This window comes from Etheostoma cragini, chromosome 15 (assembly GCF_013103735.1).
Source record: "Etheostoma cragini isolate CJK2018 chromosome 15, CSU_Ecrag_1.0, whole genome shotgun sequence".
NCBI classification, from domain to species: Eukaryota; Metazoa; Chordata; class Actinopteri; order Perciformes; family Percidae; genus Etheostoma; species Etheostoma cragini.
The window spans coordinates 18,175,403-18,197,096 of record NC_048421.1 but is presented as its reverse complement, the minus strand read 5'-3'; the positions used below and the strand labels follow the sequence as shown (position 1 = coordinate 18,197,096).

At 42.6% G+C, this 21,694-nt stretch overlaps 1 protein-coding gene and 1 long non-coding RNA gene across 3 annotated transcripts in view; both read right to left on the bottom strand.

The window, feature by feature from the left end:
* Positions 1-1,400: 1,400 nt before the first annotated feature.
* Positions 1,401-21,694, bottom strand: part of LOC117958069 — a 24,251-nt gene continuing 3,957 nt past the window's right edge. The window contains exons 2-3 of the long non-coding RNA XR_004659645.1: positions 4,909-4,913; positions 1,401-1,413 (exon numbers count right to left, since the gene is read on the bottom strand). This is a non-coding gene — a long non-coding RNA (uncharacterized LOC117958069). The remainder of the gene's footprint in view (positions 1,414-4,908; positions 4,914-21,694) is intronic.
* On the bottom strand, positions 6,714-20,445 carry LOC117958068 (forkhead box K2). Of its 2 annotated transcripts, none has more exons than XM_034894319.1 (10): positions 19,928-20,445; positions 14,507-14,701; positions 12,010-12,163; positions 11,319-11,465; positions 10,951-11,144; positions 10,351-10,553; positions 9,396-9,641; positions 7,871-8,071; positions 7,082-7,309; positions 6,714-7,039 (listed from the first exon to the last, which is right to left on the bottom strand). In XM_034894319.1, the coding sequence occupies exons 1-9, from the start codon at positions 20,218-20,220 to the stop codon at positions 7,116-7,118; spliced, it is 1,827 nt and encodes a 608-aa protein (XP_034750210.1). In that variant the 5' UTR covers positions 20,221-20,445; the 3' UTR covers positions 6,714-7,039; positions 7,082-7,115. The 2 variants fall into 2 exon arrangements, with proteins under 2 accessions (XP_034750210.1, XP_034750211.1); XM_034894320.1 differs by having other exon boundaries at positions 6,714-7,058; positions 7,092-7,309.

The window sequence follows — 21,694 nt, the reverse complement described above, 5'->3', positions numbered from 1 at the left end:
TCCTATGTATTCCACAAACTAAACTTACCCGTCAGCGCTGCATGACGCTCACTTTTTGTCGACAGCTCGGCTCCCAGTAACCTAGTTCTATTAAGTCTGGGTTCCATAGTTTAATGAGTTGTTGCCTCCAATGACTGTATGGAACAGATGTTTCTTTGCAATTAAAATAGAACAATTATTGAATGGTCCTAAGATTTATGAAAATGCGTAAAGTCGGAGGAGCTCCTAAACCGTGGAACGATCTGCGTCTGCCCATTAGACAGGCCTCTTCTTAAAGCCCAACTCTTCTCCTTTGACACCTGACATTGACCTTTTTTGCTTATTCTTCTGTACAGCACTTTGGTTTTAAAGTGCTGTGTAAATAAAGTTTGATTGATTGAATAAATATCATGTGGCAACATAACAGGAAGGCATCCTCATGCTCTCAACAAAGCCACCATTGCTTTCTAGCACCTGTGCAGTCCGCCAAACGTGTTTGTGAAGCCCTAGAAATGTGAAGCCTCTCAGTGAAATGCCTTAGAGTGCTCTTAGCATCCTATTCCTGCTGCCGCTGCTGTGAGTTTTTTTTTTTTTTTAAGAGCTCAGATTATTGGGACTCCTGCATGTTTTGGGTCTCAGGGATACGGTGAGGACCAGTTGTGGAGCAGCTGTTACCCAGGGTTACAGCCTCCAGGGTGTTAGCAGTGTTGCCTGTGACACAAACGTCCACACAGCCTCCCAGAGTGGAGCATCTTTCCTCTCTGCTCACTACCACCCACGTCTCTCCTTTCATGCTCTCATCCCTCTTTCCTCATTTCCATCTCTGCTGCTTATAGTAATGGCTGCCGTTGGGCTGCCAGGCCGGTTGAGAATCTGAGAGGGTGATCCAAAACAAAAAACAAATCAAAAAACACCCTTAAATTTCAACATAGGTGCTACTTCAGCTGTGCACTGCTGTGAACGCACTGCAGTGAGTTCCGGTGCTGCACGTTTGTGTGCTTTGCTCTGCACTGCCATCCTTCGGTCAGTAGGACTGATTAAATTAAAACTGATCATCTGCAGCAATTGTCAATGTTAAAGTCAGTTTTTCTACTTTTGATGACTAATTTTGGTGGATTTTGGAGTCCAATAACTTATTTTGGAACACAAACGTAATTTATTCTGTGGACAGTCCCTGGTTGTTTTCCTAGCTGCTGATCAGGGATTAGAAGGTCTTTATTCTGAAAAACTTCCCAGAACACATCAAGCGGTGTTTTTACCCTGCACGAGTCCTTCACAAGAATCATTCCCTGCTTTCCACCAAAGTCACAAAAATAAGACATATGGAAGAACAAATAAGATTAAAAATACATCATTAAAAACAGGGCACAGATAAAATGCCATACTTGCAAACAATGTGTAACCCTGCAAGAGCTGTGTAGGGCTCTAATTAATCTTTAATCTGACTAGCAATCATTTATGAAATGGGATGCTGCCACCATTCATGATCCGCCAGTAAGCAGAGACACGAAAGAAAACAGTAGCTGAAAGAGCGTCAGTAGAAAAACCATGCCAACATTAAATACTAAGCAGGGTGCTGTGATGCTGTGGAAGGCTTGTTGTTTTGGCTGTAATGTCTGAATAGGGATTGCAAAAGTTACCAAATAACTTTTAGTCTCTAAAAATCACAAGAGAAAATCCACGTGGAACTTGATGTAACCAGACTGAAGCTTCGGTGCTCCACACAGTACAGATCTTTCTTTAAATATCTGTTTTTTTCCTTGTGGTTAATGTAAAAAAACAACCGTGTCCACTTTCTATGGCTTCTCATGTCACCGGCTGATCTGGCATGAAACAGCCGCATTAAGGAGCAGCAGGTCAGCATGCAGAGAGCAGATATTATCAAGATGGATTAGCGTCCTGGAATAGTTTACCTTTGCAAACACAAACAGCAAGCAGCCTCATGACCCGGGAGACGGGTTAATAAAGGACATAAGGCGTGGGTTTTGGGTGTCTTTCAATGGTTAGGTATTTGTTCTTGAAAAGAAGGGATCATTCTGAGAACAATTTGAAGGAGAACAAATCTCCTTATTTAGATTAATTTGGGTAGACAGCACACTCTTCATTATCTCTCCAGAGTATCAACACTCAATCCAGGCAGTCGCAACAACAGGCTCCTGGTTTCTATGGAGACCCCGCCTACACAGTGTGTTCATAAAGCCCTTTTTTTTTTTTGCCCCAGACCTTGTTTCCCAGGCAACATCCAAAGTGCCTTACCATCTTGTTCGAAGTCGTAGGAGCGGTGTGCAGCTTGGGAGGCAGACTGCAGATTCAGGAGTTTTAAAAAAAGTCTTCCAACTGCTCTGCATTATCAAGTAGAAAACTAAATAATAGTTTCACATGATAAAAATTATGTGAATAATAGATTGTATTATCGCATTATAATGTGAGATTTTTAGTATACTAAAATACTTTTGGAAAGCAGGACAACCTATTTAAGTAAAATTTATTTGCTATAGAAGATTAATAAAAATAATTTGTATTTCCTGTCTATACTGATTTTGTAGCGTGCTTTGATCTTTCTGATCTCATTACATTTACACATCTGTGTACCTGAGAGTAAACACTTGCTAATAAGATGTCGCCCTGTTATGTCAGCAAAAGATGCAGTTATGTTTATTTATATTTAGTGTTATTCCCAGGATACATCGACTAACTGGCTGCTGCCGTAAGTGCTCTCTCTTCAGCTCAGTTTTCCCACAAGGATCGTTAGAGTAATTAGCATCCAAGGCCGTTTTTTCATCAGTGCTGCTATGGAATTTGTCAGTGTTATTAAAGGTCACATGGCATTAAAATTTCATTTTTTTTATACATTAATTGGAGTTCCCCCTGCCTGCCGATGGTCCCCCATTGGCTAGAAATGGTGATAGGTGTAACCTGAGCCCTGGTCTGCCTTTGAGAAAATGAAAGCTCAGATGGGCCTATCTGGAATCTTCCCTATATGTCGTCATAAAGGGAAAGGTTAGCTCCCCTTTCTCTGCTTTGCCCATGGCAAGCTGGTCAAGGCCACATCCCCACCCTACCCCGCTTCTCTCCTCCTCTTTAGCATTTAAAGCTACAGACACAGAATTGGCACATCCTAAGGAAAGCTCATTGTGGTAGTGGTTGTAATTCTGCACCGAGGCTGTATTATGAAAGAGACTTCAGATTAGGGCTGCACGATTATTTTGATCAATATTGTGATCACGATTATTCTCACGATTATTTGTTGATTTAAACCAAAATAAATGTTATTGTCACATAGGCTCAGAGAGACGGCTTGACTCATTATGAACCGGTCCAGCATGGGTCAAATGGCGGATACACACGTCATGTGTATGAAATGTCTGTATCGTCACTGCGCTGCATTTTTATGAACTATGATATTCTGGCCATGGGTCACATCTCTGGTCCAGGTCCAGGTCCAGCAGCTCCGTCTCACACGTCGTTACTCTACCAACTGAAGTTAGTCGCATTCAATAACTTCTTCTGTGTTCTTCGCCGTGGCCGCGATTGCAGAGGGACCCGTGTAAACAATGGTACAAATATAGGTTTGCCCCTCATATTTAACAATATACAGCTGTGTAAATAACAATTAAAACTGTAGACAAATGTCAGAAGTGTGGACCGGCACTTTGTGGCGGGGCTGCGCGGAGAGTAAGAGGAGAGAGAGTAGAGGAGGGATCAAAACACAGGCACGACTTTACAGAAGAAATGGGTCATGTAACGCAAAATTAAAGACATCCATATAACAACATTGCAGCGGATGCGAGGACATTACGTGCACCGGTGCGTCCTAGAGGAAAAATATTACTCGCGCCCTAGAGCTTGTGAGCTAACAGAAGCTAAGTAGCACCGCCACCGACTAGCTAGCACTGCTCACAGCTGTTGTCTGAATGACACAGACGGGAGAAAATGTTGCGTTTACTGGTAAACTGGTAAACCTTGAGACCGACGTATAACCGACTGCTATCTGTTGAATTTTCCTCCCGTCACTCTGTCCTCTGTGACTGTCTCCATCTAGGAACTTAGATGCACGGTGAAGGGAACAACTGACTGGCTCATGATCAGACAGTGGTTTACGGAGCGGAAGATGTGCTATGCAAAAAAAATAAACGGTGCGTTCCATGAAATGAAGCATTTAAAAAAAATCACGCAAATTTGATCGTGGGATGTCAAAATTGTGATTGTGATTAAAATTTGATTAATTGTGGAGCCCTACTTCAGATACAGTATTAGTGGAACAATAAAAAGTGAAAGAAGCCGGTATTGCCACACTGTGCTCCTGGCGTCCCATTTTTGCCAGCTGTATGGCGGTGCACTTGACTTTTATTGCCTCTAATTTAAGGATAGTTGTTATTATAACAGACAAACTGTTCGACAGCAAGTACAGTGCATGGACTGGTCGTCCGTAGACTAGGCCATAGGATTGTGCCGATGGATGACATAATCATCGTCTATTGTGATGGAGAGCCACCATTGTGATGCCAACTCCCAACACCGTTACGCAAATTATTCCCTGGTTTTCCCTTTGCCACTTATTCGAAAAAGTACCTTCTCTTTTCTCTACTTTGCCCTCAACAGTTGCTACTGCTGGCTCGGTGGCGGGCCTGCTTAACACCGGGGATGTGTTGGCACATTTTTTAAACCGATGTCACAGACTAGCGCTGAAAACACTCCACCCGCCACTGTGGCTGTTATCCGAGGCAAAGTCACCTGCCTTTTGAAAAAGTACCTGCCATTTGGCTGGTGCTAATTTCCCACCCTGATCGGTATGACAGGACACTTTTGTGGTTTTGAAACCGTGACGTTATTAAACCGCTGTTTACCTTGAAACTGGTAAGCGGCCCATGTCTAGTCTTAAGACATAGACCGGTCTTAAGTGCTACAACACTGCCTCACAGCTCTAACTGAACCTTCTGTGGCAGCGGATGTGAGCCAACACCTTCAACAGAGCAGCTTTATTTAGCTCCTCCAACACAAAGGAGGAATGTTGGACCTAGCTGGGGTGCTAACTAGATATTTGTTTCACTGTTGCTGGCTGTCTGTTTAACCCAAAAAACATTTCAACATCAATGCTGAGAAACACCTGTAACAGGCTGTTCTGCCTCCTTTTTCCCCTCGTTCTGTCACACTACAGCTAGATAACTGATGGAAGATGTAGATGGAAACTCATTAGCATCAATTAATACTAAAAAGGTCAAGATCCTAATGTTCTGTACTGAAGAATGAAGTTACTGGTTTGATCATTTACTCTGTTGACTTTTTACCTCAGAAATGTGGGTTTTCCCCCCAAAGCCCAGGTATCATGACTGAAAATGTCAGATCGGTGCATCTCTAAACCTAAGAGGCAACGTTTGATTGTGTGAAAACAGATGGATGAAATGCTTGGCTGCGACTATGTGAAATGAATGAGTAATGATGATCTATCTCCTACTACCTGAAAAAAATCCACTCATGTGTTAAGATGAAGCCATGTTGTGTTAAAGGCCAAAGTTTATCTTCTGCTTTTCTAACCATCCTAGAGCCTTTATCAGGCTCCTATACTGCCCCCCTGTGGAGAAGGGTGGAACTACACCAGTGTTTACACTAATGACAGTTTGATACTGAAGCAAAATGTACAGATACAGAAAAGGGCTTTAAATTAATTTATTTAAAAAAAAGCATTTCTCCACTGAAGCAGAACAAACATCAATTTTTTTCTTCTTTTGCTATAGTTTGGAACGTGTACAATCAGAAAACAGACTCGCCCGGTTGCCAGAACAGAGTAAAATAATCAAGCAAAGAGGAGGTCTGCCAACACCACAACGTCAACAAAGCCGGGAGGGACCAGGAGGAGGAAGAGGAGGGCAAGTAGAAGAAGGGTGGGAGGAAGGGAAAGAAAAAAGAAGAAAAAGGTAAATGAAAACACAAACATTTAATCAAGTGCAGGTCTGGTTTGGACAAAGCAGGTCTTTTTTTTCCCTCTGCTCAATTTACAGTTAACAACTCCTGTGTTGTCGGATACATGCAAGGTCAACATCTGGAACTACACACGGAGATTTCATATGCTTATATCGGTTATCTGTGCAAGTATTAAAATATGTAGGTATAACTAAGCAAATTTCATACGGATATGTCAGAACGAGGGGAAGAGAAACAAATACGAAAAACTAGTACACTGTTTCACCGAACAGAAAAGGAAGTCCACATAGAAAAGAAATGGTGAGATTTCTAACTTAGTTACCGAAATGTCATCGACCTCATTATTTTGTACGCTTCCTTTTAATTAAATTATTACTTATCTAGATAAGTGAAAATACGTAAAAAAAAGAATCCTATGCTCCACATTTGAACAACAAAATACTGCATATCTACGTACAGCTGCAATAAAGGAAGGTCAGTATTGTGAGAGGCTAGCTGCCAGAGTTTCAGGAATATTGGCTCCGAGTTGATCCCTTTTCTCAATGCATTGACCGTTGGTTTTATTTGTTGATTTTTTTGTTGTTTGTTTTAACCATTGAATGCTCAACGTAATCGTCGCTCGGTTGGTCACACCGTCCAGAGCCGTTCCGACAGGTCCGGGGGGGGGGGGTAAGCGCAGCGGCTGCCGGAGTTTCCTATCTGCTGAGGTAGATACGGCAGAAAGGTTGGCGTCCGGCCCGAGCCGAGGCAGCGTCTCTCCCCGCAAACGGTCAGCTCTTAAGGGTTAATTGTTGTTAAGGCTTCCTGTGGTCTTGTTTTTAGTCACTCTCCTGTTTTAGTGGCTCACAGGGGACACCTTCAAGTTCATCCTAGTCCCATTGCTTTATTTTGTTCTCAACCCACATTCCAGTTTTAAAGGGGTGGACGTTATTTTATGTTCTTGTGTTGTTCTAGAACAGATTAATCCAAACTGAAAAAATGAAACAGAATCCTCTCCGTTTGGCACCTCAGGAGTCAGTGGTAGTAAGGAGGAGAAACTAAAGAGACGACGAGGGTGTAGAGGGTGTAGAGAGAGAGAGAGAGAGAGAGAGAGAGAGAGAGAGAAACCGTGGGGGGACGAGAAGGTGGTTCTGGTGGTAGTGGTGGGGGGGGGGGGGGGGGGGGGGGGGGGGGGGGGGGGGGGGGGGGGGTTGTGTGGTGTGTGGTTGTACAGACTAGTTGAGGCCTGGGTTGTTAGCTGCCGACGAGTCTGAGTCTGCCGCGGTGACCGATGCCGCCCCCTCTTCTGATTTGATGCGCTTGGCGTCGGGCTGTTCGCTGGCCGCCTGGTCCCCGTTCTGTCGCTTGGTGGGGAGGGAGGCCGAGGCCGAGGCGTGGGCTGCCAGCAGGTGGAGGGGGCTCGCCACAGCTGGAGGGACACGGGGGTGGGAATAGACAGGTTACCAGAGATCGCGTGCTTCATTTTAATCGTTTGGGATAGTAATGAGTGAAACGAGGCGAGCAGTCCATTCATCAATTAGTTAATCTGCAACAATTTTGAATTTCATTTTAAATACATTTGTATGAAATAATTACAAAAAAACTTTCCCAGCTTTGCAAATGTGAAGATGTGTTACTAATTTTTGAGCGTTGATAGAACAAAACAAGCAATGTGAAGACATGACATGGGTTTTGCGTAATGGTGATGATTACCATTACCAGAAAATAACCAGCAAATTAATCCATTATAAAAGTCAAATTTATCTGCAGCCATAAATGCCATAATTGTAATTAATAACGTAGTTATTGCACTTTAATGCATAACAATAAATGTTGATGACAGTGATTTATATTTGAATGTGACAACTGCCACATTGTTTCACTTTTGGTCCATTATTGTTTGATTTAAAACATTAGAACATGGTTTTCCCCCATCTGGAGAATGACTGGGTTAAAGGGCTGCTTTTCATACAGTTCCTGTGCTTCTCACCTGAGCTGGCGGGTCCATGGATGGCAGTGGTGATGCTGTGGGTGCCGTTCTGTGTGATAGCCTTTATAGGCAGCTGGTGCTGACCCATGGGCGCCTGCTGCACTATGGTAACAGTCTGCAGGGCAGTGCCAGACTGGGAGGTCTGGATGATGCGACTGGAGCCGCCTATAGAGGTGATGGTGGGAACCGTCTCCACTTTGACTGAAAGGAGGACACAAACATCTCAACAATGACTTCAGTGACGCCTACTACACAAAAATATGATAAGGGTTATGAAACCAGCCATGATCTGATCAGCTCAATAATAAACTGAAATAAGTTAATTATGAATGATATTGATGCCAGTTAAACTGGGTACTGACTCAAATGTTTTGATATTGGCACTAAGAAAATATTCAAGCTTTGATGCCAAAGTACCAGACCAAGAACTGGTCAAGCATGCGATGCAAATTTACATAACTCACTTACATAGTTTACGTTTTGGATGGAAATCTAAAGTTTTGATAGCCTTGATGGTGGATAACAACTAGTGGTGCAACAGACCAAAGTTCATCTATACGGATCAACACTTAAAATTCCAAATGCATGTGAACCGCAGATTCCTTGCAAAGTTTAACCACAATGATAAAATTAAATAAAAGTAGGCAGATAAATATCTATGCAGGGTTGCTGTGAAAAGACACAGGCATCGCAACTGTCTGTTTCACTATTCACGTAAATGGGGCATGTTTCAATGAAGTTGTATGTTTACATGAACGTGGCATGTTAAAATCAAGCTGTATGTTCACGTGAACGGGGCATGTTAAAATACGTTGATAGACAGCCATGGCAACTGGAGGAGCGGAAGAACTCGAAAAAACGTAACGCCGGCTACAGCTCTGTTGTATCAGCAGCAGTTGAGTAATCTGGGAATAGTGAGCGTTGTGTGGCGATGACAGTTCAGTTTAATGTGACGATTCCCTTTATGATAATAACAGTGGATAGACAGGAAATGGTGGAAGAGAGATGGGGCGATGACACGCAGCAAAGGGCCACAGGTTGGATTCCAATCGAGGCCCCTGCAAAGTACTCAGCCTACATGGGGCGCGCACTCTTAACGTACGTACACACCGGATCGACTTGAGCTGATTGCAATTGAAAAATTGCAACTTTCAACACGCTCATAACACAATGCCGACCGATATGCCGCTCCTTGCAGCTGAGAGACGCAGGCTTCCATTGAAAATGAACAACGTCCGGTAACTTTAGACGCTCGAGTCGGTGGCCGTGTGAACTAGAGGTCGCCCCGACCCGTTCAGTTTAAAAACCAAAACAACAAGTTAAGTTTAGGAAAAAGACTAATTTGGATTAAAAACACTCAAATAACACACATTTTCTGGGTGAAACTCCTTAGAGACAACTCCGCTCACCCACTTGTTGGGCTTTCTGACAGTTAAAGTAATACATTTTTTTAAATGTACCCCCCCCCCCCCCCCCTTTTTTTTTGTGCAGAAGTTTTTCTGTAATCTGTTGCTCCCTGCCTCACCTTTGAGCCCTGTGCGCTCTCCGTTCTCCTGTGGCTCGCTCTTGATGATGGTGGCTGGCTGGGCGATGACGGCGGCCGAGCTGAGGGACCCGGCCGGAATCTGCTGCAGGACGTGGACAGTCTGGACAGCAGGCTGGGAGGTGCTGGTGCTCACTGGGGAGGCCATGGTGTAGGTCACTGGCTTCATGCTTTGAGGTAACTGACGCTGGACTGCTATGAGTACCGGCTGGTTGTTAACAGGCGAGCCTGGAACACAGCACACCGATTTATTTATGTAGAAAGAGCCTTAGAAAGTTAGGAATCATGCAGGTTCATTAATTACTGTTATCCTTTTGATAATAAAAAATGTAAAATGTAAAATATACGGACATTTTCTTGGGTATTTAGCATGTGCAAAGACAGAGCCTTTGCCACAGCGAGTTGAAATAACATCAGGATCTATGTGGATTTCCATTCCTGCCAGGTAATGAAATGGTCGGGGCCTTTTTCAAAGTCAATAGTATAAAATTAGGCTGCTCATGTGGAACGCTGCTGTTCAGAAACTGGCCACAGACCAGACAGTTTAATGAGGCCTGTAATGGTTTTAAACGAACACAATAAAGTGTTCCTAAAAATAATTTGAGTGGCAATAAAATTTTTACGACAATCTACTGATGAGATTTGTGATGTACGTCTTCCGTTTGTGACTTTTTAATTGATACCCTAAAAGAAGGTGGATATCTTAATACTTTTAAAAACTAACTTTCAAACCGAGTTGATAACCTCAAATGGGTGTGCCCCTTAAATTAAAGCTGACTAGAATCAACTTGACTGAGATTTAAAAAAAGAAGAGGAAAAAAAGCATGTTGTGGCAGAGACTTGGGACTCAAGCCAGGATCAAGAGCCACAGAGGCTGAAGCAGCTAGACTGAAATCTACAAACACTAAACACAAAGCCTAGAGAAAGGGTGTCCTACCTGGTGTGTTTTGTGCAAAGCGTGCTTCCTGGATGACTGCCAGTTTGGGCTGGACCACCGTGGTGGACGCCGGGGCAGGAGCCGAGGAGGTCTCCAGCTCCAGGGGAACCGGAGAGCCCTCTCGTGATAGGCTGTCGGGGGTCTGGACGCCACTAGAATGAGCGGAGAGAACCCCCGAGTGATTGGGAGACGCCGGGGCACTCCTGAGGGCCGGACAGACAAGTCAAGTTATCTCACCAATGGCTATAATGGTATTCATGTTGATTAAATATTGGAAAGAATTGTGTCAATAACATCAATTTGCGAGCCGCTCTTATATTTATGAGAAATGTAAATGACTCGACCGCAAGCGCTGCCAAAGACCAAAATGATACAACCGTTAATGCATCCATTAACGGTCATGTTGGTAAAACATGCAACAAAAAAAAAGACTGTGCTAATTAACTCTATAGTTGACAGGCTGATGAAATCGAGAGAGCGCGTGAGCTCATTCATACTAAAATAAACAAGACAATCTGCGAGGCTGCAGCGAACGGTGCTCGTTTGAATGACTCTGTATGAATCAAAGCAGCAGTGTGTGACAGTGGGATGGAAGCAGACCTAGAAGAGAGAGGTCCGTGTGGGGTCCGGAAGCAGGGCACGCCCCGGGGCCTTCGCTTCCTGAAAGCCTGCTCGATGAGCTTGCCCTCCGAGGACGGGTCTATCCTCCAGAACGAGCCTTTGCCTGGCTCCTCCTGCGACCGCGCCACTTTGATGAAATAACGGTTCAACGACAGGTTGTGACGGATCGAGTTCTGCGACATAGAAGAGACGAGTGGTTAGGATGTTGTGAATGTATAATTGATGTTATGATGGTTATTTTTCTGATTGTTTTGGTGCAGAAACTCTTCAGCACGTCCGCTATCTTTGCCCCACCATGCTGACAGTTAAAGTGTGCTCTCACAGGCGAACGTGAGGCCAGAACTCACCTGCCAGCCCTTGTCTGCGGTCCTGTAGTAGGGGTAGTTCTTTGTGATGTGATTGTAGATGCCGTTTAGTGTGAGCTGCTTGTCCGGAGCCAAGGTTATGGCCTGGACTATCAGCTGTGCATAGGAGTACGGAGGTTTTGAGTCATCCTGTGGAGCAGAGGAGAAATGCAGATTTATGAATCGGGGCTCGGCTACACCCGGAATTATTCCAGAGCACCGCAAAACTGTTTTCATGTCATATTGGATTTTTTTTCTTTTTTTCACATGAAATGCAAGTTTATCTGTGGCAATATATATATATATATATATATATATATGTATGTTATATAATAATATAATGACAGAAACAGAAAAATATCCATTGTGTTATGCTTAAGTTCAACAACCTTCAGGCGTTATGACAAAATGTAGCATATATTGGTGTGTGGATTTTTAATGATATTTACAAGCAGAAAACAGGGTATCTTCCAACTATCTTTGAATATACTTCCAACAGCTATATTTAACACACATTATAAACCAGTTTGGGTGGGATTTACTGAAAAGAACTCCGTGCCCTGTAGGTGTGTTTTAGAGGGCCGTGATGCAGGGGAAGTAAAGTAAGTAATGAAATGCTGAACAGAATCACAAACTAAGGGCCAGGTTTGAAGAAAATCTTTCCCTCCCGCTTGGACATTCGTCCTGCTCTCACCTTGGGACTGTCCCCTCCAGAGGCGTCTTTGTCGTTCTCAGGCTGGGAGTTGTCATTCATGAGCTGCAGCTCCGCAGAGCTGACCATGCGCCCGCCCATCCTGTAGCCTGAAGAGCCGGCGCCCCGCGGGCTGGAGGGGCACGAGTTAGCAGCACTGCAAGAGAACACAATAACATGACCGTCATTTACACTAAATCAACTCATACACAATAGGTTTGGATTAGGAGCTTACACCTAAAACATAACTAGCCTGGCGTTTCCCAGAAAGGGGCGCGATAGGTTGCCGGGCTCACTTATCTGCAGTCTGTGGTGCAGTGACGCTTTTAGCCCTACCTCCCAGACTGTCTGGAAATACTGCAGTCACTTTAGGAGCCATGTTCAGCCCTAAAGCAACAACACATTCAAATCTTAGATCAGGTCTATTTATCCATTTAACAGACCTGAATAACCAGGGGATTACCTGCAATAAACAAAAAGATATTAAAGTATACTCAGATCTGCCTTACAGCTGCTTTCAGTATTCTGCTAAAATACAACAAAGTGGTTGTTGACTTTAAAACAAAAGGAAATCCTTTTCTGAAATTCTTCTCTTAAATAATTTGAACATTGAATTACATTTGAAAGGCACCTCTAAAAAAATAAACAAGTTATATTTTAACGCAGAGGTCTTCAATGTTCTTTAGACCAAGAAGCCCTTGACAGAAAGAGAAGGAGCCCCTACTTTATAGTAGAAAAGGAAGTTGCATATTGAACTGGGCCTACAATAATGGGCAGAGCAGCCTAAGCCTTTATACATACCTATCTTGCATGGAATACTAAGCTATTCAAATAATAATTGTTGGCATGATTTTAGAAGTCCTCTTTTATTAAACATACATGTGACACAGTGAATCCTTAAGTGAATCCTTGTGGATGGCTGCCTCAGTGACTACATTACCTATAGGCCGGTAAGCAGAGGAATTTATATTTGCCAATATGTTTCATTCATTTTGCAGCATTTCGTGGTGTGTTTATTAGGGGTGGGGGGGTTAGGATATCAAAATCTCACGTATCGTTTTTTGCGATTACTTTTTTTAATTTTATTGATGCTTTTCCCTAGAATCAATGTTTTTATTTATTTATTTTTTACAACTACACCCTATCCGTTTATGGCAAAACAGACCCAAAAGCAGAAAATCCATGCTATGTACTTTATAGATGAAATAAATGCCAGACTGACTGACCTGTGATGTGCATTCTTCTAAGAAAACTTATTTTTATTAAAAAAGAAACTAATACTCAATTTTATTAAATATCAATACTTCTAGAATCGCAATAAATCACAATACATATCTAATCGGCACCCATGTCTCCTGATAGAATTGAATTGGGACAAAAGCATATCGTCCCAGCCCTAGTGTTAATTGTGCCAGTTGATATTGCGATGCCGATAAAAAGAACAATATATTGTGCGGCCCTAGAATAAGTCGTGGTAGCTTTGGAGCCGTCTGGCTGAGATCAGAGATGAGAGGATGTAAGAGTCTGAGACGGAGGCGCCTTCCTCTCTGAGCTGTGCAGCCGCTGAACTAAGTCTAAGCTGATCACCCTTTAGAGGCCATGTGAAGGTCCGCTGACACATCAAGGTCAGCTGGGAGGCATTGTGGGATTTTCCCTCCCACCCTGCACTGATGAGGGATCTCAGGTTCAGAAAAGCGTACGTTTAAAAGAACCGATGGAAATATCCTTAGTCCTTAACTTAGCATTTCCTTTTCCGTGAAAGTTAAAGTAACACAGTACTACTTTTGATATTTGGATATTTGGATTGCGTTAACGCAAATTAGGGCTGGGCTGATAATTATATCACAATACTTCTGACCAAATACCTCAATATTGTGGCAATATGGTCGGTTGACAAATGGTGCTTTGACAAAATATTTTTCCACGACACATCAGTGATGTGGATATAATGACTATAATAGAACATCTAGAACGGTCTGTTAAAGGTTCAGAAAACAACATCACTTTACTGTAATGTAGCCAGTAAAACCAGGAAAAGACAACACTTACGTCATATCACAATATTATGATATCCTAAATCTAAGAAGGTATCTAACCTCATTTATCAATGTTGATATATCGATATATTTTTTTCTCACAGTAAAAGGACGGCACTGTTATTATTGATGATGAAGCCCAGTTCTCTGGTTTATCGTGGTTTACGTAAACGTTGCTACTTTTCTTCAGGAATTTACAATTTTGGTTGAATTAACTACAAACTACCTCCAACCCGATCCAATTGATGGATAGCCCATAGCCAGAGGGGTAAGTTATTGCTAAACGCCAATACATCTTACACATAAACTTTACAGCATGAGGAACTATCATTGCTGACACTAGCTGGTAGTGGACGATACTAATGTGTTGAGAGAAATAATCCCTGTGGCACACACAGGGCAAAGTCGCCTCCTGCCTGCTTCAAGCCAGTGTATGCATATTCATTTGAAGCAGAAATGAGTACCTAATTGTGCCAGTGGGCGATGGCAGGGGGCTCATTAGGTGAGCAATGTTGTCTGGAATGTTGATGGTCAAGGGGGAGATCTGGGGCTGTACTGGTTTCACTGGGGACTCGGGGGCTTCGCGCTTCACTTTCTTCCCACTGGACAGCGCTGTGAAAGTGATCTTGATGTTTGTGCTGGGGAACCTGAAAGTGCACCTGCAAAAGAAAACAGTTTCTTCAATCAAATGCAAAGGTAACCGTTGATGAAATAAGCATTATTTCCTTAAATAATAATAATTTAAAAAAAACAGGCAAATCAAATTACTGGGCACTCGTTAACACATACAGCTCAGCGGTGGTTGATTTTCTGTCTGACTTTAATTAGCTGAGAGAGACAACGAGTAAGTTACATTCAAATACTGATGCGATGGCTCGATGGAGCTCTTCCCTCCGCCATACCACCTGAAAATCAATGTTAGCAGGAGCAAAACCTGAGGATTATCACAGAGAGCTGCACGCTATTACACTGCAGAGGACTGAAGCTGCTCTGCTGCGACTGTTCTGGGGGAGCGGTGGCCTCACTGGAGGACAGGTCTAAATTAGGCCGAGTGGTAAATATAAAGACATGCACAGGTCTCAGCACCATGTCAACTATAAGAAAACATGCAGCCATTGGCAATGGGCGCTTCTCTTCTGTGATCATTAGTGCTAAAAAAAAAAAGGTGCATAGTCTGTTCCAGAAAATGAACTGACAGTAATTTTAATTATTACAGTAATTTATCAATTATAAAGAGGTAAATATGCACTACTTCCAGCTCTTGTGATGATTGTTTTGTTTAATATCGTAAATTGAACAACTTTTGGTGATGGTTCTTTTCTTGCAATTTTCAAACAGTTGTAGGCAAAACGACACATCAAATATAACTCAGTGGCTATTAATTTATAATGAAAATAATCAATACTTGAAGCTCAAGTTGTTATTTAAGACCCAAACCACTAGGGAACGTACTCTTCTGTTGTACTAAGTATCCTTGGAACATTTTCTACATTTTCCACAATGACTTTCAGCACACTGCAGAAAACAGGCTAAGGACTTGTTCCATTTTACTTTACATGCAATATGCCTTGTTGCTACATTTAAATATGGTCCAGTGATGTTGCCTGCAACAAAATGTGGTATCTCTGCCTCTAGAGTGCATCTACTGCATGTCCTGCTGCGCTCAGTAAACTAAATGATTGCTGCTCTCATCATTATTGCAAAATTGAGGAAACTAGCAAGCTGTGCTGATAATCACGACACCAACCACCTGAGAAGTAATGTGTGGAATCTGTTTGGATTCCACACCCTAGGTGGATAAAAGGTGAAGCTGTTGGCTGCATTCAATAAAGCCTTACAGAAACATAACCACAATGCATGTTGGAGCTGGGTCTATAGGTCAGCGTTAGGACAATAAAGTTAATCACTGATATGTAGCATATGTTGGCTGATAAATAACAAGACATAAGACTGCAAAGATGTAAACAACCCAAATTATTGATAATCGTATGTGCCTCACACGCCTATTATCTCTTTGCCTATACAAGTCACTTATTAGCTTGTCAAGAAGAACCACACCACGCCATTTCTACAGCCCAGTGTACAGGATTGGGCGACATGAGCTGTGTTTCAACTCATTTTAATGAATTACGTGTTTGTTCTCCTTCAGTCTGTTTTTTTGTTTGAAAAGGTGACAGCGCTATCTTTTTGAAGGACATGTTAATTAATTACTAGTTTTAAAACGAGAAAGGCATTTCTATCACTGCTTCTCCATTTTCTAAGGAGTGGAATAACAAACAAAAAAAAACTACAACAACCAACAAAATGGACTCAGGAATGCAGGGACCTTGCCAACAGAAACTGAGCCTGCTTTAGGCCAGATTCTTTTTAATTCAAATATTTTGCATTTGAATAAAAACAAACCCATCACTGGTATACTTTTCTTTCTGATGGCTGATGGGGAAACCGTCACGGGAAATCTTCAACCATTCACGGACAACAGCGAATAGACGTTACTCTTCTGAATCACGGTTCGGCTCAGGCGGCGCAACACCTTGGAGACAGAGCCGGCACACATTGGTTTTCGTCTAGTTAAAGAGTGCCAGGCACAGCACTTTTTCCGCCAGGTCCTCGCAGAGCTGGCATCTGCTGAGAGAACTGTATCCCTTACACCTACATCTCAAATTAGCTTTGCCGCTCACAGGACGAGACTGAAACACTTTCTGGAGCCAGACTGATGAGGGGAAACCATTTTCATTGTGCATGTTCCCTCTCAACGCCCTTTCAGAAGCCTAGAGACTCCACTGTGGATCATCAGACAAAGTTATGGAAGATCCTTAAATAACATCAGAGCACTTCTCAATATGTACTGGCTGTGGAGAACTGACAGAGTGGGGACATTGATATCTAAATATACCCATAAATAAATAAAATATCAAAACCAATCCTGTTCCTTTATGTTTTTGTCTGTATTTCACCATGCTGTTAATGAGATATCAGCCATTAGCGCCATTACTTGGATCAGGGGATATTGAATGTGAGGACAGTTTACAGTATGTCAGGATGCTTTCACACCTGTGCCGTTTGGTCCGTTTTGACCGGACTTTGTTTAGCAGGGGTGGTAGCCCACCCAGATCCTCCACATGTTGGTTGTATTTCCAATAAATCATTACAGGGTTAGTCTATAATTGTCCAACCAACAGCTCAAAATCCAAAGAGATTGAATTTATGATTTTAAACCTCTCCTTTGAGAAGCGTGGAACACCAATTGCCTGCATTTTTTGCATCTGAACCACAACAAAATAGTTTGACCATGTGGCTGAATATTGATTACTGAGATGTTAATGCCGAGAAGACAGCCGTGTTTTTTTATAACTTGCCGTTACTAAAATATTTACATATCTAGGGAATAGTTAGACATCCTGTAGTCCAAAAAGATTCATTTAGAAAAAATCTGATCAATGAGCGAATAAAAAAAGCCTCCAATCTGACCAGGGATTCCATGTCAACTTGTAATACAAGGCACAATAGATACTCAAATCTATGGCCACTTACTGGACGATATTCAAAAGATGTTGAAGTTCATTATGTAGCCCTACCATCATCTAATTGCTTGATTAACAAAGGGTTGCAGCACTACATGCATTACATCATTTCATTATTATTCATTTTTAATTATAAGTGACGGGGGCTTAACTGTATGGGAAACTGTGTCCATGTTGTTGAGTATCCCCCTCAAACATGCATTCATTGAAGTCTCTTAATCAACCCTATTTTTCCCCTGCATGAACAATGAGGCCGCAACTCCGAAAACTCACATGCACAGTTGCTATGCTGCTAGGCTGTGAGGACGGCAACCAACAAAGCTTGTTTTTCACCCCCACCCACAATGCAGAAAAGAATGTAAACAAAAGACAGCAAGACAGGAAAGAGTACCAACTCTGAGAGGGTTTGCGGGTGTGGGAGAGGACAGGGAGGGGAGGCAGAAAAGGGGGTGGCTGTGCCTTTCTGTTCAGTCTGTTTACATCACTAAAGAGGAATCCCTGGAATACAACCGACCTGTCCCCTGGGCCACAGCTCCAAGTTCTCTAATGCTGTCAATCTGCTTCTTTAGCAGTCTTATCGTGGACACGGAAGGTTGCCTAAGTGTCTTCTCTAGTTTGAGGATTACAGTAAACCATGTGGGCCCGGGCTAGGTGTTTTAATTATTAAACCATGTTGTAAAGACTATTGCTGATTAAAAGATCTTTAATGGCAGTCGGCCTGATTAATATGAGAACTTGAAACCACTGCTGCTCCTTCCTTGTTTCTTGTGCTGCCTACTAATTAATATGTATGATGTGGCTAACAGCCATGCAGACATTGGTTAAATGATCAACCTCTAAAAAAAAAACACGTTGAGATGAAGACAATATTTTTGAGCAATGTGACAGTTTTGTGGGGCAGAAATTGCACCAAGTCACAACAAGCTTTTTCTTTGAGCAGTACAAAAAAAGGGTTTACACACAGAGATTGCACAATAGCAGAAAGAAGTGTGGGAAGAGCTGCCAGTGTTGGCAGTGGCTGGTAGTTTTGTCTACATTACAAGTCACTTTAGTGAATAAACTGCAACCGCATGCTAAAGTCCCAAAATAAATCCCTCGGGACAAAATGTAAACAAGATGTTTTCTTTCTTTTGCCAGAGATGATCTTCCCCTTCTGGTTTTGTAGTTTCAATTCTGTATGTGGGACTAAGAAATATTTTCATTGTTAATGAATCTGTGTCAATACAGTTTCTTTTCAGATTGTTAAACTGTTACGTTGTACATATTTATTGTAGGCTATTGTGTATTTTACATAATTAATTTTTGTAATATTTCTAATCTATATTTATGTTCTTGTCTGTTTCATCTCTTTAATTTATTTCCTTTGTATGAACCAAACACCAAGGCAAAAAAGGTTTCCTGACCAGGCAATAAATTCAATTCTGATTTAGATTTTTTAGAAAATAGTGAACTGGAGGTTTCATTTTCCCACTGGCCACACTGACATTTTCAAATGTCCTGTTTTATACAACCATAAGACCAAACACCTCAAATACTCCATGTATGATGTAACAATGTAAAAGAGAAATGTATCACGTTTGACTTTTTTGTTCGATGAATGACTGAAATTAATTGATCAACTTCCTGTCCATCAGCTAAGAAATTAATAGAATAAGAGTTTTCAATCTACTTCAAATTGCTTTTTAAACTAAGAGAGACATTTTGTTTACGATTATACAAAACAACAGGGTCACATTTTTGTTTACTGGTTAATATTAGCGAATTATTATTGAAATACACCAGCTAGCATGACTTCGGCTTATTAGAATTGAAAGCCGGGGTACCGCAGGCTCTGCTGTTGAGAGCCGGTAGGGCGGGGACGGGCTGGTTTGTTTACGTTTAGGGGTCGAGAGGCGCTCCATTCACAACTATAGAGAAGCGGCAGCTACCTGCTAGCTAACATGTTTGCATGTCAACAAGGACGAATGTTTACAGCCTCACAAGATTTACAGTTCTGACATAAGAGTGTCCACGTGAAAGAAAAACTGCCTTGTCAATATCAACAATAATAACGTCACCATAGCTATGAGCTAACTTTGTTATTTTGGCTAAGTAGCTCCAATACAGACACTGTGGACTGCCGCGAACGCTAAGTAAACCAAAGGAGGGAATGTAGAGTGAAGACAGGCGGATAATTAACACTGTTGCTAACAAGAATGTCAACAAAGAAAATGGCATAGAGAACAGGATGCGGAGTTCTTGCTAACATGCTAAAACACGTGGTCCTCTCAACCCTGCTAGCCAGCCACTGTAACCACAATGTTGTTGACGGTTAGCGCTTTAGCGCTAGCATCCACATGTTCACCGAGAGGGGACACTTACATTCGTGGTAGCTGCAGAGGAGGGGCGCCCCGTCGGAGGAACACTCCATCTACAAACACCCCGTTTTTACCGAGACACCTCAGGTAGAAATCTCCGCTACCGGTGCCGTCGTCGCTGGCGGTGAATATCTCCAAATGCCTCCGGGAGATGAAGCTGGAGTGGCCCATACTCACGTCCACGGAGCCCTGAGACGAGTTCCGGCCGATGGTCACCGAGCGCTTTTTCATCATGTATTCGAATTCACGGCCCTCAAGCCGGGCAACCGGCCCAGACGATCCGCTCACCACAGCCATGTTCGGGTCAAAGTCTTTAAACGACTAATAACGTTACTGGGACAAATAAAACACCGGTGTATGGACGCCCGACTGTGGCCTTACAGAGGCGTGTAAATGGATCAAATCTACAAGAGGGGCATCGAATTCAAAACAGGAATTTAGAGGGGAACATGCGAGGCCAGGGACAGCGGCTCCGACCCACCGCCGAGAGAAAGGGTAGCAGATAGATCCAACCAAACAGAGCAAGAGGCGGATATGATTTTACAGACAGCGCGCTCCGCCAATGAGAAACCAGGAAGCCAATACAGCTTCGCGACTGTGACCAATCACGCGAAAGAATTAATCCGAGGACACATTCAAGGTCGGTTGGTGGGTAGCAATACGTGCATATGCTGCTTGGTGAGAAGTAAGATGCGGGGTGTTCATTATCCAACACACAGGAAAGGAGTGGAGCAACCGGTTTACACGTGCAATCAATCACTATAATCAATACAGCGAAAGATTATCGATATTCCATGATCATTCATCGATATCACCGACATATCGTGTATCCAAACCAATAAAGTACCCCATGTGAGATCATTTTGCAGGATTCATCTCCCTTCAGGCTCTACGTCGAAGAAGCGCAAAGCCACAGTGCACGATGGTCTTCCTCCTCCACTACAGACTCCATGGCAGGTTTGGCACGGTGCCCCCTTTGCAGCATCTCGTCACTTTGTAAATATGAGAATAGCTATTTTATCTTTTAAATGATCGTCTTGCAGTCTGTAACCAATAGAAACACATCGTGTTGCCTTGACAGGCAGGCAGGTAGACTTATATTCCCCGGCTGGGGCTGCAGCTTTGTAATCATGTGTTGTCCTGTCTGCAGGGCTTGTTATCATCAGGGTGTGTGACCCTGCCATCTGTAGGCCACTTGTTTGTAAACACTGTGGAAGTGGTGAGTTTGCGCGTGCGTACACGCACTTGTGAACAGGCCCCTATCAGAGGATAACACCCCTAACAAAGGTGTAAAGTATTGATCACACGTTAACAGATTGTTTTCATTGAGGTAAAAACCAGGTCAGTTAACATAAGAATAATGGTCAAAGGTGTTGGATTGCATTGAGCGAAGATGCCGAATTCTTTTTAAGAACTGCAAAGACATGAAACATGGTGTGTCAATGATCCTTGCTGATCCTTTGACGAGAAACATAAATTAACTTGATGAAGTTTGAAATAAGATTAAATATGTAAATTATCTAAAATCATCATTGGTCAAAATGTGTATAATCCATCCATCTTCGACCCGCATCGGGTCGCGGGGGCAGCAGCTCCAGTAGGGGTCCCAAACTTTCCTGTGTTTAATACTTTCTTATCAAATCATACATTTCAACAAATGCCTATTAGATTTCTGTATTTTATTCATATTTTGTAGCCCTTTTTTTCTTATTGCACCTAATTCTGCTCTGGTAACTTCTCAAGACGACTGGCAGATTTAAATACCTAAAAA

Bases quoted from the DNA above. Each gene is read 5' to 3' on its own strand.
- LOC117958068 (XM_034894319.1), bottom strand. From the start codon at position 20,220: ATGGCTGTGGTGAGCGGATCGTCTGGGCCGGTTGCCCGGCTTGAGGGC. The intron at 9,642-10,350 runs GTAGGACACCCT...GCTGTGTTCCAG, and splicing joins CTTTGCACAAAACACACCAG to GCTCGCCTGTTAACAACCAG. The intron at 8,072-9,395 runs GTGAGGCAGGGA...TCCTCCTTTCAG, and splicing joins AGAGCGCACAGGGCTCAAAG to TCAAAGTGGAGACGGTTCCC.